Below are 17,219 nucleotides of genomic sequence, written 5' to 3'. Positions count from 1 at the left end.
TAAAGCAATTCTGAAGGTTTAGAGGTGGGCAGTAGATTTTAGGGTCAAGTGATGACATGACATCTAGGAATATAGTCTGGCGTAGTAAAAGAGAATTTGATTGAAGTATATAAAACTAGGAGGCAATGACTAAAGTAAAATTGGGTTTATTTACAGAACCATAAGAATATTATGCCTTGGGGAACAGCATATCTTGAGCTTAATGGAGATAGTTTTAAAGCAAATAAAATGAAATTTTGATTATACAATAATATTTAGGCAAATTAATATGAATAGAATTAAGAAATAGTAGGAATGAATGGGCATTGTAGTGCGTCAAGTGAAGCTGCCACTTGGGACACCCACATCCCGTATCAGTGCCAGTTTGAGTCCTGGCTGCTGTGCTTCTGAACCACCTCCCTACTAATTCCATGTAAAGCAGTAGATGATGGCTCAAGTACCACATGGGAAATCTGGATGGAGTTCCTGGCTCCTGGCTTTGGCCTGTTCCAACCCTGGCTGTAATGACCATTTGGGAAGTGAACCAGCACATGGAAAATTTCGCCATGTCTTTGTTTCTCTGTCACTCTACTATTCAAATAAATATTTTTTGTTTAACATATACTAGATGTATTTCTGGGAATTTTTAAATTTTTTCTGCTTTTTATAGGATACATGTAGCTAGTTTCTGTAAGGACACAGAAGAAAATGCTAATTTGTTGCTTCTGAGTAGGGGCTTATTTTTCATCGATGCCATTTTGTACCATTTAAATAATTTTCTATGTATTGCTTAAGCTCTTTTACAAATTTATAAGGGGCTAGCATTGTGGCGCAGTGGGTTAAAATAGGCTGCTGCCTGTGACACTGGCATTCCATATTCGAGTGCCGGTTCAAGTCCTGGCTGCTCTGCTTCCAATCCAGCTCCCTGTTAATGCTCCTGGAAAGGTAACAGAAAATGACCAAAGTGCTTGGGCCCCTGCCATCCATGTGGAAGACCTGGATGGAGTTCCTGGTTCTTGCTTTGGCTTAGCCCAGCCCCAGCCATTGGGGCCATTTGGGTAGTGAACTAGTGGATAGAAGGTCAGTTTTTCTCTCCGCGCACACACACACACCCCATCCCTCTATAACTGCTTTCAGATAAATAAATAATTATTTTTTAACAAATAAAATATTATAAGACAGTAAGCCAATCAATGTTGTAATTCATACCATTGTGGAAAAATTGAAACTATAGAAGAATAAAATAAAATGGCAATCACTTTTCTCTAACTTCATCCCAATATACCATGGAAAATCACCATAATATTAACATTTTGGTATATTTACTTCTGGTAGTTTCTACTGTACATATTATATTTGTTTTAACATAACTGAGGTCAAAGTATATTTAATGTATAACTTGTCATAAGCAACAAGCAATTTCTCATTATTAGCATGTTTTAATAGCATTAAGAAACATATCCAAACTATTTTTCCACCCAGTCCCTTTGTCTACTGGTTCACTCCCTAAGTGGCTGGGGCACTGGCCAAAGCCAGGAGCCTAGAATTCCATCTGGGTCTCCCACGTGGTTGGCAGGGGCCCAAACCCTTGGGCCATCTTTTGCTGCCTTCCCAAGAGCATTAGCAGAGATCTAGAAGTGGAGTGCCAAGGACTCGAATCTGCACTCTGATATGGGATGTTGTCATCATAGGTGGCAGCTTAACCCACTACACCACAATACCAGCCACTAGTTATCAGTTTTTATATTATAATAGGGATGGGTGTTTGTCACAGCCGTTAAGTCAGCACTTAAGGTACATGTATCTCATATTGAAGTGCCTGGGTTCAAGTCTGGGCTCTGCTTCCAATTCCAGCTTCCTGCTAATATCCCCCAGAAGGCAGAAGGTTATGGCTCAAGTAGTTGGGCCCTTGCTACCCATGTGGGAGTCCTGAATTGAGTTCTTGGCCCCTAGCTTCTGCCTGGTCCATTCTCAGCTGTTGTGGGCATTTGAAGAATAAACCAGTAGGTTTAAAGTCTTGCTCTCTCTCTCTCTCTTTCTCTTTGTCTTTCAAATAAATAAAAATAGGTTAAGAATTATTTTGAAAAAAAGTATTTTAGTAACACTGCCTTGAGTGTCTTTGGTAGTGCATAAATTTTTGTATTATGATTTATTTTCTTAGTGTAGCTTTTTAGATATGGAGTTATTTGTTCAAGGAGATTTTCATATTTAATGTTAGATGGCTTATAAAAAATGATAGTAACAATTTATTTCTCATCAGTGAGTGCCCATCACCCTTTATCTTACCCAGTGTTGAGTACAGTCTTGTACCTCATGATGTTGTTTTGGTCCACAACAGACTGCATATCCAACAATATTTAAGGAGTCTTTTAAAAGGTCACAGAAAAATGTGTATTTTGAAAAAAACTGCATGGGTTTCAAAATTTTTTGCATAGAACAAACTTGTTTTAATTTCATTTTTCCATAAACTTTGATGTGCCTTGTATATCATAGATCGTAAGTGTGTAGTAAGCAATACTAAGTAAGTTTGTGTAAGTACATCTGATTTTCACATGTCAGAATTTCCTGATAACACATTTCTCACAGAGTATTCCCGTAGTTAAACAATACATGGTTGCATCTTTTTAAAACATTGTCATGTGGATAGATGAAGTGTATGATACCATTCTGGATTGCATTCCTTGTATTTACTTCTGAGGTTTTTTGCTGTGTTTCTTAGTTTTACTTACTTTCTCATTTCTGAGATGTCCTTTATCTGCTTATCTTCTACAGTTTTATTTTTTATTTTTTAAAGACTCTTCTGCAGTTTTTTTGTTTTTTTGTTTTTTTGTTTTTTTTTTTTTTGACAGGCAGAGTGGACAGTGAGAGAGAGAGAGACAGAAAGGTCTTCCTTTGCCCTCCAATGGCCGCAACGGCCGGCGCACTGCGCTGATCCGAAAGCAGGAGCCAGGTGCTTCTGGTCTCCCATGGGGTGCAGGGCCCAAGCACTTGGCCCATCCTCCACTGCACTCCCGGGCCACAGCAGAGAGCTGGCCTGGAAGAGGGGCAACCGAGACAGAATCCGGTGCCCCAACCAGGACTAGAACCTGGTGTGCCAGCGCCACAAGGTGGAGGATTAGCCTATTAAGCCGCGGCGCCGGCCTCTTCTGCAGTTTTAAACCAATTTTTTCTTATTCATTTGTGTAAGGTCTTAGGTTAAACCCTATAAAATATTCCTTTAATGCATTGTTTATTAATTTTATTGGGTCATGGACTTCTTTGAACATTTTAAGGAAAGAAAAAGTGTTTAAAATTTTGCATACTATTTCAGGAAGTTCAAAGATTCCTTGTAACCTACCCCCTAGATTTAGAATTCCTACCATTTTGCTACTAATAGAATTTTATTTTTTTAAGCGTATTTTATTTTATTTATTTGAAAGAGAAACAGATCTCCTATCCACTAGTTCATTCCCCAAATGCCTGCAGCAGCTGGGGCTGTGCCAGGTCAAAGCCAAGAGCTGGGAATTCAGTCTAGGTTTTCCATGTGGGAGGCAGGGACCCAGCTACTTCAGCCATCACTTGCTGCCACCCAAGGTGCACCTTAGCAGAAAACTAGAATCAGGAGCAGAGCTGGGACTCAAATCTAGGCATTCCAATATCCAGTGTGGCCATCCCAAGTGATGTCTTAACTACTGCCCCAAATGTCTGCTAGTAGGAAGAATTTTAGACTGGATAGATCAGGTCTAATTTTTATTATGTCACAGTATTTGCCTCTGTCATGTACTCTGCCAAAAGTAGAAAGAGTGTGAATTTTAAGTCACAACTATTCTCTTAACATACTTCTCACTCTTTATCTGCATGATGAATTAGATGATTCATCTTTTAATTCTTAAATACTATGAATTTTAGTAATTTATACCAAATAAACTGTGTGACCCCTGGCATATTATGTGAGTCCTATTAACTAAAGACTTAACAGAAGTAAACAATAGGTAACAAATTGGCATGGTTGTTTTACAAATAGAACTTTATTTACAACAGGCAGCAGACTGGATTTGTCCCAAGGTCCCTAATTTACTGATTGACTTAGCTCATGAAAGTCTAGTAATACATCCAGATCATGACAGTTGTTCCCTCAATACGTAAGTAGTCCAAAGAGCACTGGATTAAGAGTCAGAAGGTTAATTAAGATGGCTTCTGGTAGTTATTATTAAAGAAGGCAGATTTTTCAATGGATCTTAGTTTTACTTTCTTCATCTATAATATAAAGACAGCCTTGGGGTCAACTCCAAAATTATATTTAAATTTGAGGCAGTGTGATTTCAGCATCCTTTGTTTCTTGTTTTTAATTTTTTTCCCATATTACACAGGTGCCTTTTACCTTGTATTTGAATACATGGACCATGACTTAATGGGACTGCTAGAATCTGGTTTGGTGCACTTTTCTGAGGACCATATCAAGTCATTCATGAAACAGCTGATGGAAGGATTGGATTACTGTCACAAAAAGAATTTCCTGCATCGGGATATTAAGTGTTCTAACATTTTGCTGAATAACAGGTAACATAGTAACCAAATTAGTTAACCACTTTCTGAGTTACAGCTAGTTTGGATTATAGGTAGGCCCAGTAGTATATTTTTTGCATTTATATACATCTGATGTTTGTACCGTAGGAAAATCTTAGGTACAGGTACTCTAATCAGCAGAGCCTCCAGACTCAATGTTGGTAAGGATTAACAAAGGTAGAGACTCGCTCAAGTCCCATATGAATGAAAGCTTTTTGCTAGTCACTAAATAATACTGTGGCCCTAAGCAAATTAAAACACATGTTGAGTCCTCTTGTTTAGTGAGGAGAAATACTTTTGTTCCTATAGCTACCTTTGAGTCTGTCTTAGTTATTGCCATGCAGACACACATATAGTTGGTGACTGGCCTTTCTATCCCAGGTTTTAATAGTATAAACAGTCAGGAATCTGATAATTAATAGGTGTTAATTCTTCAGAAGATTTTATCATCTGCTTTCTATTTGCCCACACTGCATTGATGAAATTAATTGTATTATGTCCACCAGTCTTTGGTTATATCCCTCCCTGTTGGGATAAAGAACAAGTCTAGTACCACTAAAGTCAAGGTAGTGTTTGGTTTTTTAAGGTAATTGGGTTTTTATATCCATCTTTGTCTGATTCGCTCATTGTTTTAAACATTTCTGTTAAACTAACAAGCATTAACTAGATAGTAATATGAAATGATATGACACATTTCCTGCTTTCTGGAATAGAATAACCATCAATGGAGGGTTGTCTAGGGTTGTCATGGTTTTAGCCCTAAAAGCCTCATATGATTGGTCACTGTGGTATTCAGAGTTTTGTAGGGTTGCTAAACAAATTGTTCATTCAGTAAACATTTATTAAGCCCATTTTCTTCCTTGAATTTGGGAGCATCTGGGAAGATGCAGCCTTGATGAGGAATGAATAAGAATTTACCAGAAAGACTGACAATGGGAGATCAGATTTTTAAGCAAAGGAAGCTGCATGCACAGAAAAGCACATAAACATGATAAACATAACATGTCCGGAAAACTGTAAGCAAGTCGGTATTGCTAGAGCAAGAAGAATAAAACACATAGTGGCGAGAGATGAAGCCAAATGGTTACAAGGAGGCAATTTAGAGATCTGGTACAGTCTACTAAGGAGCTTCAACTTTGTAGTTGATGGGGTTCTGGTTTGGTTTTTTTATTTTAATTATACAAGTAATGCATTATTCTAAATTGTACTTAAATCCTTATTATGAGACAAACATAGTGTAAAAATATGATTCTTTCCTGTTGCTATCTTTGTGACTCACAATTCTCATTAAAGTTGGAGTTTGGTAACTCCATTCATATTAAATAATTCATAAATAATTTAATGGTAAGGGGAGCATTTGCCTGGCAGTTAAGTCCCATGTCCCACATGGGAGTACCATAGATTCAATACCCAGCTGTGACTTGTGACTCCAGTCTTCTGCTAATGCAGACCATGGAGGGCAGCAGTAATGGCTCAAGAATTAGGTCCTGACTGCCCATAGGGGAGATCTTGATTGTGCTCCCAGCTCCTGGCTTTACTCTGGCCTTGCCTTAGCTGGGGATTTGGACAGTGAACCAGTTGATGGAAGTGTGTTCTCTCTCTCTCTCTCTCTCTCTCTCTCTCAAAAAAAAAAAAAAAAAAAAAAGGTACAGGTTATGGCACAGTGAGTTAAGCTGTCATTTGGGATGCCCACCTGCCTTATGGGAGCACCAGCTCAAGTCCTGGTTCATTTGCTTCCAATCCACCTTTCTGCCAATGCACCTGGGAAGGCAGTGGATGATGTTTGGGTCCTGCCACCTATGTGGGAGACCCAGATGGAGTTCCTGACTCTTGGCTTCAGCCTGGCTCACTCACCAGCTATTGGGGATATTTAGGGAGTGAACTCAAAGATGGAAGATATTTTTTTCTTTCTCTTTCTGTCTATAGTTATGCCATCTTTAAGATAAATAAATATTTTTAAAAAGATCACTTGATGACTATCAGCTTTCAGCTTTCTGGCCTGAAGTATTGGTATGTGTTCTTCAGTTTCCTTTCCTCATGGGGAGATTTCTCAGGGCGAGGAGTAATTGGTAACCAATTGCTTGGTATCCTTTCTGATAGTTCAGGCTCCTTTGATTCCCTGACTTCCCATGGTCAGGCAGTTGATGAGGTTCAGTTCTAAATTGAACTCCCTCCCCAGGTTACTACTAAGCAAGATGCAGAGATTCCATGTTCTAATCTGATCCATCAGGCCTCTGGCCTTACTCACTTGGTCTATCTACCCAGAGGCCTCTGAGTGAGATGGCCTGGAAAACATGGTGAGGAGTCATCAGTGGGACAAGGAAGAGAGCAGTTAACCAGAAAGGGAGAAGAGCAGAGTGGGACTCCATGATGTTCGTTGTGTTTTAATTCTACAAATCTAGATGAGACCAAATTTTAGATATAGAGACACAAATCTTCTATTTTAGAAAGATCACTAATGATTCCTATATAGTGATAGACTGGAGAAAGGGAGACCTTCTTGAACTAGTCAGGCATTGCTAATAGGGATACACAGTGTAGGCTTGGTAGGTCAGTAGGATTTGGCAAGTTCATGAATAGTTGGGAATAAATAAAAGAAAGTAAGATAAGTTCCAGATTTCTGACTTGTAAGACAAACTACATTGGTGGGCCTACCAATCAGTATAAAGAATATAGAAGAAAGAGTATGGGTAGGTTGAGAAGTGAGTCTCTTTTCAATATGTGTGTTGTGTATACAGAATGTTGACATTTAATAGGCATATGGTTATATGGGAGCTCCAAACTGTCACTATAGATTTGGAAGTTACTAAACATGGAAAAAACATCAGAAGTGGGACTAAGAGAAACAATCAAAGAGATAGGAAGAGAATAAAAAAAAAATCATGAATTCAAAATAGGCAAGTGTAAAAAGAAAGCAGTCATAGCAACAGATGATGCAGACAAATTACAAGACCAAAGAAAAGAATCTGAAAAGTAAAAGGTCAATGGTGATGGCAGTTGAAGCAAGCAAAGGGTATGGAGCAGGAGAATGAGGGAGTGAGTAGCACAATTAATGCGAAGGAAGTGATAGTCACATAGTCACATCTTTTTTTTTTTTTTTTTTTTGGACAGGCAGAGTGTACAGTGAGAGAGAAAGACAGAGAGAAAGGTCTTCCTTTGCCATTGGTTCACCCTCCAATGGCTGGTGCGGCCGGTGTGCTGCAGCCGGCACACCGCGCTGATCCGATGGCAGGAGCCAGGTACTTATCCTGGTCTCCCATGGGGTGCAGGGCCCAAATACTTGGGCCATCCTCCACTGCACTCCCTGGCCACAGCAGAGAGCTGGCCTGGAAGAGGAGCAACCGGGACCGAATCCGGCGCCCCGGCTGGGACTAGAACCCAGTGTGCCGGCGCCGCAAGGCAGAGGATTAGCCTAGTGAGCTGCGGCGCCAGCCGATAGTCACATCTTTAATTTTTAGTTTATTTTAAGGATGTCAGAGATTTAAACATATTTAAATGCTAAAAGAAAAGAATATCGGGGCTGGCGCTGTGGCGGAGTGAGTAATGCCGCCGCCTGCAATGCCGGCATCCCATATGGGTGCTGATTGGAGACCCGGCTGCTTCACTTCTGATCCAGCTCTCTGCTATGGCCTGAGAAAGCAGTAGAAGATGGCCCAAGTCCTTGGGCCCCCGTACCCATGTGGGAGACCCGGAAGAAGCTCCTGGCTCCTGGCTTCGGATTGGTGCAGCTCTGACCGTTGCGGCCAATTGAGGAGTGAACCAGCGGATGGGAGACCTCTCTTTCTCTCACTGCCTCTCCTCTCTCTGTATAACTCTGACTTTCAAGTAAATAAATAAATCTTAAAAAAAAAAAATATCATTGGAAAGGGAGAAGTTGAAGATTCAGGAAAGAACCAAAATAATACAAAAGAACATTAGAGGAGATGAGATCAAGGCCATAGATTAGAAGGATTGACCATCCTTGAACCAAAAAATTGAGGACATACTTTTCCTATAATTGAAGGTAAAGAGGAAAGTGAGTGAGTTCATAGGAATGGTAGGACATTAATCTCATTTGAGGATTTTTCTTTTTTCATTGAAGAAGGTTGTTTACTGAGAGAGAATAAGGGATGGATTAAGGCATTAGGAGAATGCTAAAGGTTTATAGTGACAGATAAGCAGAATAGGAGATGTTGCTCTCTGAAGACAAGTTTAAGGACTAACCAACAACATTCAGTACTTAAGTGAGAAGAGCAAACTATACATTTTGCATTCCTACCAAGTGATATGACTGTATGATTTTTGTACTGTAACTTGTGTTTAACTTTCAGGTTAATCAGTAAAAGCAAAATTTTCTATTGATCCAGAATTAGGAATTTATGGGTTAAATATATCAAAAGATCACAAGTAATGGTTATTACAAGGACAGTAGTTTAGATAATTGACCAAGGATCCAGGCCGCTTAGCAAAAAGTAAAATGTGAGGGACACTTGACCTATGAGGAGTAAATTTGAGGGAGGAAATAGAAGCATCACATACTTGAAGGTCTTGTCAAAAGGCAGTTAAGGGCCGGCGCCGTGGCTCAATAGGCTAATGCAGTGCCGGCATGCCGGGTTCTAGTCCTGGTCGGGGCGCCGGATTCTGTCCCGGTTGCCCCTCTTCCAGTCCAGCTCTCTGCTGTGGCCCGGGAAGGCAGTGGAGGATGGCCCAAGTGTTTGGGCCCTGCACCTGTATGGGAGACCAGGAGAAGCACCTGGCTCCTGGCTTCAGATCAGCGCAGTGTGCCGGCTGCAGCAGCCATTGGAGGGTGAACCAACTGTAAAAGGAAGACCTTTCTTTCTGTCTCTCTCTCACTGTACACTCTGCCTGTCAAAAAAAAAAAAAAAAGGCAGTTAAACCCAATCAGAAAGGATTCCCTGCATCTCCCTATATTTGTCTTATTCCTGTAAAACAGGATATTAACAATTTGATGACATTTCTATTTTAATATTTGGGAGTGTGTACTTTTTTTTAAAGATTTATTTTATTTATTTGAAAGAGTTATAGAGAGAGGTAGAGACAGAAAGAGAGGTCTTCCATTTGCTGGTTCACTCTCTAGATGGCCCCAACAGCTGGAGCTGTACCGATCTGAAGCCAGGAGTCAGGAGCGTCTTCCAGATCTCCCATGTGAGTGCAGGAGCCCAAAGACTTGGGCCATCTTCTACTGCTTTCCCGGGCCACAGCAGAGAGCTGGATCGGAAGAGGAGCAACCGGGACTAGAACCGGCGCCCATATGGGATGCTGGCGCTTCAGCCTAGGGCTTTAACCCACTGCGCCACAGCGCCGGCCCCGACGTTTCTATTCTTTTATATAGCCCAAGGTTTCCAGTACGTCCACGCTTCATATATCATCTTAATGAGATCATTGGGAGGAAAAGCAGTTGTCAGTATAAGTGGTCTCAGATGTGTATAGCAGATTAATTTTATCTAAGAAACATTTATTTATTACTTTAGTTAGTATGAGACAGTTAGGAAATATGCTGGGTGTTGGTGATATTTAGGTGTAGCCTAATTTCCATAACTATGTATCTTTCATGTTTAATCCTACTATGTGCCTTAAGTCTTAGGTCATCTCAGACTCTCAGTAAAGATGCCAAGAAATTTAAGGAGTACTTTGTCTTACTATAAATTAACTATTTACTTTTTCACAAAAATGTTTTATTTATTTTCATCTACTTGAAAGAGCAACAGAGAGAGAGAAAGTGAGTTCTTCTGACCACTTATTTACTTCCCAAATGCCCGCAACTTCCAGGGCTGGGCCAGTCTGAAGCCAGGAACCAGGAACTCCATCCATGTGTCCCGAGTGGGTGGCAGGAGCCCAAGCAATTGAACCATTCCTTGTTGCCTCCCAGGATGCGATATGAGGAAGCTGGATCAGAAGCAGAGTAGCTGGGAGTCTATTCGTAGCTTGCTGTGCCCACAGTGTTTTCCTCTATTTCTTACTTTTTGCTTTTCTTAGAATTTGCTTGTAAGTTAATATAATTAATGTTCAGGGCAGGTGGGTAAGGTGTCTTTTCTAGGAATGATAAAGGTTGATTGAATGTAGAATTTTATTGCCAGTAATTACCTTCTTTTAATATTTCATCCCATTGTTCATACTTTGAGGAATATTTCCTAGCAGTCTCTTAGCCATCTCTTCCTGATGTGAGCAATCAGGCACTTACAAAAGAGTGAGCTGGCTTTTCATTTCCCAAGAGGTAACAAGGCTATAAAGATGATTAAATAAGCTATACATATTTAGATGACTGATTAATCAAAATAATTACTAAATGGTTTCTAGTTTCCTAACATTTTGTGTTATAAATAAATATTCCTCGACATCATGGCAAAGATAGAATAGTAAGCACAGCAAAATGTGATTGTGATCCCTTTAAGAAGTGATTCTCAAAGTATATTTCTCAGAGCAGCTGTATTGGTCTCACATGTGGACTTGTTAGAAATGTAGATTCATGAGCCCTTTACCTACCGAATCAGCATCTTTGAGAATGGGAACCGGGAATCTGTTTTATTTTATTTAAGATATATTTATTTATTTGAAAGAGAGAAGGAAAGACAGAGGGAAAGAGACCTTCCATCACTGGTTCACTCCCCAGATGGCCTCAACAGCCTGGGCTGGGCCAGGCCGAAGCCAAGAACCTGGGCCAAGCCAAAGCCAGGAGCCAGGAACTTCTTTGGAGTTTCCCACGTGGGCAGCAGGGGCCCAATACAGGGGCCATCTTCCACTGCTTTTCCCAGGACATTAGCAAGGAGCTGGATCAGAAATGGAGCAGCTGGTATTCAAACCAGCACCCATATGGGATGTTGGTGTCACAGGTGTACCCAGTATGACACAATGCCAGCCCCCGCAGTCTGTTTAACAAACTCACCAGGTGAAAGTGAAAACCCATCTAAGTTGATAATTGAATTTTTGTGGCATAGGAGATAAAGGCAGTGTGTTGGTAGAAAGGGCTTCCTTCATCATAAAAATTGTTTGCTCAGCTCACAGCTCTAATCCTAATAAATCACTAAAAAAGAGTTTTTGAAAAAACTTATAACTGCCAAGTTGTTATTTATTTTTTATTATGAAAAATGTCAAAATTATAAGAAAATTGAGACTCTACAGTGGTTAACATATACAATTAATTTTACCATATTTGCTTCTTATTTTTCTGCCTGAGTTAAATTAGATATTACATTTGTTCCTAAATACTGCAACAAAATTAAATATTCTCTAGCATCTTCTGAGACCCTGTCTATATTTTATGTTTTTTAATTACCTCAAAAAATGTCTTTACAGCTAGTTTCTTCAAACCAGAACTAATCATTGGTTATGGGCTGATTTTATTAGGCCTCTTAAATTTATTTTAACCTAGAACAACCTGTTCCTTTTACCCTCCAACAATAAATATTTAATCCAGCATGTTCTAGGCACTGTTGTTTACCAAGAAATAAAAGAAATGTTTGGTTCAATCCAAAACTGCAGTAGCTGTTCAACAAAAAGCCTAAGGCATTGTACACTGAAGCAGTCAAAAGAAACTGCATGGATAAAAAGACCAGTAAGAGTAGAAACAATAGAGCAAAGGGTAAAATTAGTTTTTATAATTCCTTTAATTTTTAAATTTGTGCTTGACTTTTCAGGTTTAGTTTGGAGGCTGCTGCTGTTACTTACAAAAATAATTGTTTTTTTATCTTACAGTGGGCAAATCAAACTAGCAGATTTTGGACTTGCTCGGCTCTATAACTCTGAAGAGAGGTGAGGTATTCATCAAAATTACATGTGGGGAATAGAAAGAATCCCTTTGGTCTTGTATATTCTAGTATTATTCAAGTTGCAGTAACTCTCAGAGTTTCCTAATCATCTGAATACTTAATACCTAGATTTTTAGTAAATCCTGTCTAAATTCTTGAGTCAGCTTTGGGCTAAATAAATTACTCTAGATTGGAATGAAAGTTATTTTGCAAAGAAAGTTCTTTCTTCACAGTTTAGTTTCAGTCCCTTACATTGCTCTAGAGCTCTTTTAATCTCATCTTTAATTGACAGCTATTCCTATTTCATTTAATTATATGTGAGTATTGTTCATCAGAAGTTATGGTAAATTTATGTCATGGTTATTTTTTACATTTCAGTCGCCCTTATACAAACAAAGTTATTACTCTATGGTACCGACCTCCAGAACTATTACTGGGAGAAGAGCGGTATACACCAGCCATTGATGTTTGGAGTTGTGGGTAAGGCTCTCTTAAGTTTTTGTTTTTTAAGATTGATTTATTTATTTGTGTTTCAAGTTACAGAGAGAGTGTGAGAGACATCTGCTGGTTCATTCTACAAATGGCTGCAACAGCCAGAGCTGTACCAATCCAAAGCCAGGAGCCAGGAGCTCCATCTGGGTCACCCACAGGGCAGGGGCCCAGGCACTTGGGCAATTCTCCGCAGCTTTTCCAGACCCATTAGCAGGTAGCTGGATCGGAAGTGGAGCAGCCAGGACTCAGACTGGCGCCAGTAGGGGATGCTGGCACCGCAGATGGCAGCTTGACCCATTAAACCACAGTGCCAGCCCCAACTTTTCCTTTTGTTGACTTGTACTCTGTTTTTTGCTGCATTGGCCTTTTGTGGTTCTTCTTAAGTTCAAAAGAAAGGAAATCAACATTTGGTCAGATGTCAGAGAAATCAGTTGACTGTCTCTAAATAACATACTTTATTTTCTTTAACATTTCCTCAATTTTTTAAAAATTCAAATTGGGAACCAAGTAAGAAATTCAGATAAGATCCACGGCTTTAGTTATACATCTCCCTTTCACCTCTCTTGGTTTTGTTTTCTTACAGTTTCCTTACAAGAAACTAGGTCATTTGTCCTACAGTTTTCTCATATTTTGCATTTTTCTGATTGCATCTGTGTGGTGTTTTTTTTTTTTTTTAAGCATGATTCTTTATCTCTTTCATTTTCTGTAAATCTCATGCAGATTCAGTGCTGATTCCCAACCAACCCTGAAACTACTTTACAGATGGTTTTGAGTACTTCTAAAACAGGTTATATAATCAGTGATACATAAAAGTTTGGAATAGGGAACAGTGGGTGCCTGCTGCCCATAGTACAGGCAATAAATGAGTGCATTATCTGTGAAGAATTTAAGAAAATAAAAGAATTCAGTGCAGATTAGTTATTTTTTTTATTATGGGTGTACTTGGGCAGTTCTAAATAATGTCTGAAAAAATATTCATTCCTATCAACAGATTTACACACATCATTTTTTGAGCTGTTATTAGTTGATGATTATTGCCCACACTTGTTAATTCCTTTGTGGTTGTTTCATGATGTTCACATTCTAGTCATGTCATTCCTTACTGAAGTATTTATATAATGATAAGTTACCTATTTAGCTAACTGTAGTTATAAATCATATAGAAAAGGTACGATAAATATTTTTTCATTCTATTTACCAGTTTTCAAAATAATGAATTGTTTTCCTAGAGAAATGACCAATGAAAAGGTTTTTTTTTGTTTGCTTTTTAGTTTCATTGTGAACTCATAGATTTAAACATGTTTAATGTGCTATACTCCATTGTGGTTATTATCTTATTTCTGTTCAACTGTATAGCACTTGACTAGTTGGAGCTTAGTCAGATTATTTCCTGGGTCCTTATTTTATTTATTTTTTAAAGATTTATTTATTTATTTGAAAGGCAGGGTTATAGAGAGGCAGAAGCAAAGAGAGAGAGAGAGATCTTTCATCCGCTGGTTCACTCCCCAAATGGCCGCAATGGCCAGAGCTGGTCCCATCTGAAGCCAGGAGCTAGGAGCTTCTTCCAGGTTTCCCATGCAGGTGCAGGGGCCCAAGGACTTGGTCCATCTTCCATTGCTTTCCCAGGTCATAGCAGAGAGCTGGATTGGAAGTGGAGCAGCTGGGACTTGAACCAGTGCCCATATGGGATGCCGGCACTGCAGGTGACGGCTTTACCCACTATGCCACGGTGCCGGCCCCTCCTGGGTCCTTTTAATACGCCATGGAAGTTGGGCCCATGCTATGGTGCAGCGGGTTAACACCCCGGCTTGAGCACCAGCATCCCATATGGGCTCTGGTTCGAGACCCGGCTGCTCCACTTCCAATCCAGCTCTCTGCTATGGCCTGGGAAAGCAGTAGAAGATGGCCCAAGTCCTTGGGCCCCTGCACCCATGTGGGAGACCTGGAAGAAACTCCTGGTTCCTGGCTTTGGATCAGCGTAGCTCCAGCCGTTGGGCCAGTTGGGGAGTAAACCATCGGATGGAACACCTCTCTCTCTCTCCCTCTCTCTCTCTCTCTCTCTCTCTCTCCTCTCTCCTCTCTCCTCTCTCTCCCCTCCTCTCTCTCCTCTCTTTGTGTAACTCTGACTTTCAAATAAATAAATAAATCTTTAAAAAAAAATACACCACAGTAGTCTTTGAAAGCCTTTCCTGTATTCTAATTCTAGGCTTATCCTGTGTTTCCTGCCCCAGACCTGTAACAATCAACCATTTCTCTAGAGTCTTAGTTCGTTTTAGTGGAAAACCATATAGCGGTCACAATTTGCATGTTAGGGGCATGGATGTTATAAATAGACCCTATTTGGCCGTGCCATGACTCACTTGGTTAATCCTCCGCCATATGGGATGCCGGGTTCTAGTCCCGGTTGCTCCTCTTCCAGTCCAGCTCTCTGCTGTGGCCCGGGAAGGCAGTGGAGGATGGCCCAAGTGCTTGGGCCCCTGCACCCGCATGGGAGACCAGGAAAAAGCACCTGGCTCCTGGCTTCGGACCGGCGCAGCACCGGCCGTAACGGCCATTTGGAGAGTGAACCAACGGAAGGAAAACCTTTCTCTCTGTTTCTCTCTCTCACTGTCTATAACTCTACCTGTCAAATAAATAAATAATAAATAAATAAATAAATAAACAAACCCTGTTGGATAATTGTTTCTTCTGTTGTATGATTTATGCCTATACACACTCTCCTTGACCTTATACTTTAGTATATGAGTATACTTCTCAGTAGAGCAAATCACCTTTCCCCATTTTTTCTCTTCCTCTATTAATGTCAGTTTTTAAGAGGAGCACTATAGTTTTACTTTAAATTTTAACAGGGTAATGGAGAAAGCATAATTTCTGCAGTAGCCTACCCAGATGAAATGAAGCTTTAGTTAAATTTTACTGACTCAAGCTGAGTGTGTTTATGTTCTGGACTATTTGCTTTGACAGTATTAGCATTTAAATTGTCACAACTAGGCTCTAAAGTTAACGCCCCATTGAGATGCATGGCGAAAGTTCATAGCTCTGTTGGTACTATTATTTGAGTCTGTGCAACCTGCCACCTCAATGCAGTAGCAAAGTGTTGATTACATAATGAAGCTATCTTCTCTACAGAAGAATTAGAAACTGAAATGAAAGAAAATTAGAAAAACACATTGAAAATTAAAACTATAGAAAATTAAGCCTTTTTAAAAAAAAAAAAAGATTTGTTTATTTGAAAGGCAGAGAGAGAGAGAGATCTTCTGTCTGTTGGTTCACTCTCCAAATGGATGCAATGGTCAGGACTGGGCCAGACTGTAGTCAGGAACTTCTTCCAGGTCTTAGGTGGGGCAGTAGCCTGAGTACTTGGGCCATCTTCAGCTGCTTTCCTAGGCACATTAGCAGGGAACTGGATTGGACGTGGAGCAGCCAGGATTTGATCCGGTGCCCCTATGGGATGCCAGCCCTGTAGGCAGCAGCTTAACGAGCTACCCCACAGCCACAGCTCTCACCCCTCTTTTTGTTTTATAAATTACCTTTTAAAACATTTATTTGAGAAGCAGATAGAGAAACCACATGCTCTCATGTTCTGTTTCACTTTTGAAAAGTCTACAGTTGTAGGGGCAGGGCTGATCTGAAACTGGAGCTAGAATGTAATCTAGGACTCCCCATGGAAAACCCAATCACTTGAGCCATCACTGCTACTTCCCAGGGTCCACATTAGCAGGAAGCTGGAGTCTGGAGCCAAAGCTGGGTCTTGAACTCAGGTAACGTTGATATGGAATGCTGGTATCTTACTTAACAGCTAGGCAAAATGCCTGACCCATGGTAGTTTCTCTGAGGATAGATATTTTTATAGGATGTTCTTTACAGAGAATTGGTAGGGCAGTACAGTATGCAAATCAGAGGAGAAACCAGAACGACCAGTACAAAAAATTATACCCGAAATTTGAAAACCTGTTTTTTGTGGGGATATTTTTTCTGCCTCTTATTTTACCAAGTGTGACAACACTGTGTTTGGAATTTGATTTGGCAGTTAATGTTGAAAACAATTAAATTTTACTTTTGCTTTTCATTTGTAAGGTTTGAGAGACTATTGTAAGGAAAAGCCTTCCTGCGATGCCCGCATCCCAGATCAGAGTGCCAGTTTGGTTTGAGTCATGCCTGCTTTGCTTCTGATGCAGCTCCCTGCTAGTTGCCTTAGAAAGCAGTGAAAAATGGCCCAAATGGCGCTTATACAGGAGACCCGGATGGAGTACTGGGCTCCTGGCTTCAGCCTGGCCCAGCTCGGGCCCCTGCAGCCATTTGGGGAATTAACCCAGCAGATGAAGGATCTCTCCCTCTGTAACTCTGCCTTTCAAATGAATAAATCAATCTTTAAAAAAAAAAAAAAAAAAGACATAAAAGCCTTTTTAGACACACTTTCAGTAGACTCCAGGGATTTCTCTTCTGACCTCTCAATTT

The 17,219-nt window shown here is 40.2% G+C and overlaps 1 protein-coding gene across 16 annotated transcripts in view; it reads left to right on the top strand.

Moving 5' to 3' along the window:
• Positions 1–17,219, top strand: part of CDK12 (cyclin dependent kinase 12) — a 79,962-nt gene that overhangs the window by 29,982 nt on the left and 32,761 nt on the right. For all 16 annotated transcript variants that reach the window (XM_051824898.2, XM_070060757.1, XM_070060758.1 and 13 more), the window contains exons 6-8: positions 4,329–4,518; positions 12,217–12,273; positions 12,648–12,749. In XM_051824898.2, the coding sequence (XP_051680858.1) occupies positions 4,329–4,518; positions 12,217–12,273; positions 12,648–12,749 (349 nt within the window). The remainder of the gene's footprint in view (positions 1–4,328; positions 4,519–12,216; positions 12,274–12,647; positions 12,750–17,219) is intronic.

This window comes from Oryctolagus cuniculus, chromosome 17 (genome assembly GCF_964237555.1).
Source record: "Oryctolagus cuniculus chromosome 17, mOryCun1.1, whole genome shotgun sequence".
Taxonomy (NCBI): domain Eukaryota; kingdom Metazoa; phylum Chordata; class Mammalia; order Lagomorpha; family Leporidae; genus Oryctolagus; species Oryctolagus cuniculus.
Note: the sequence above shows the minus strand (reverse complement) of the source record. Positions and strands in the feature narration are given on the sequence as shown.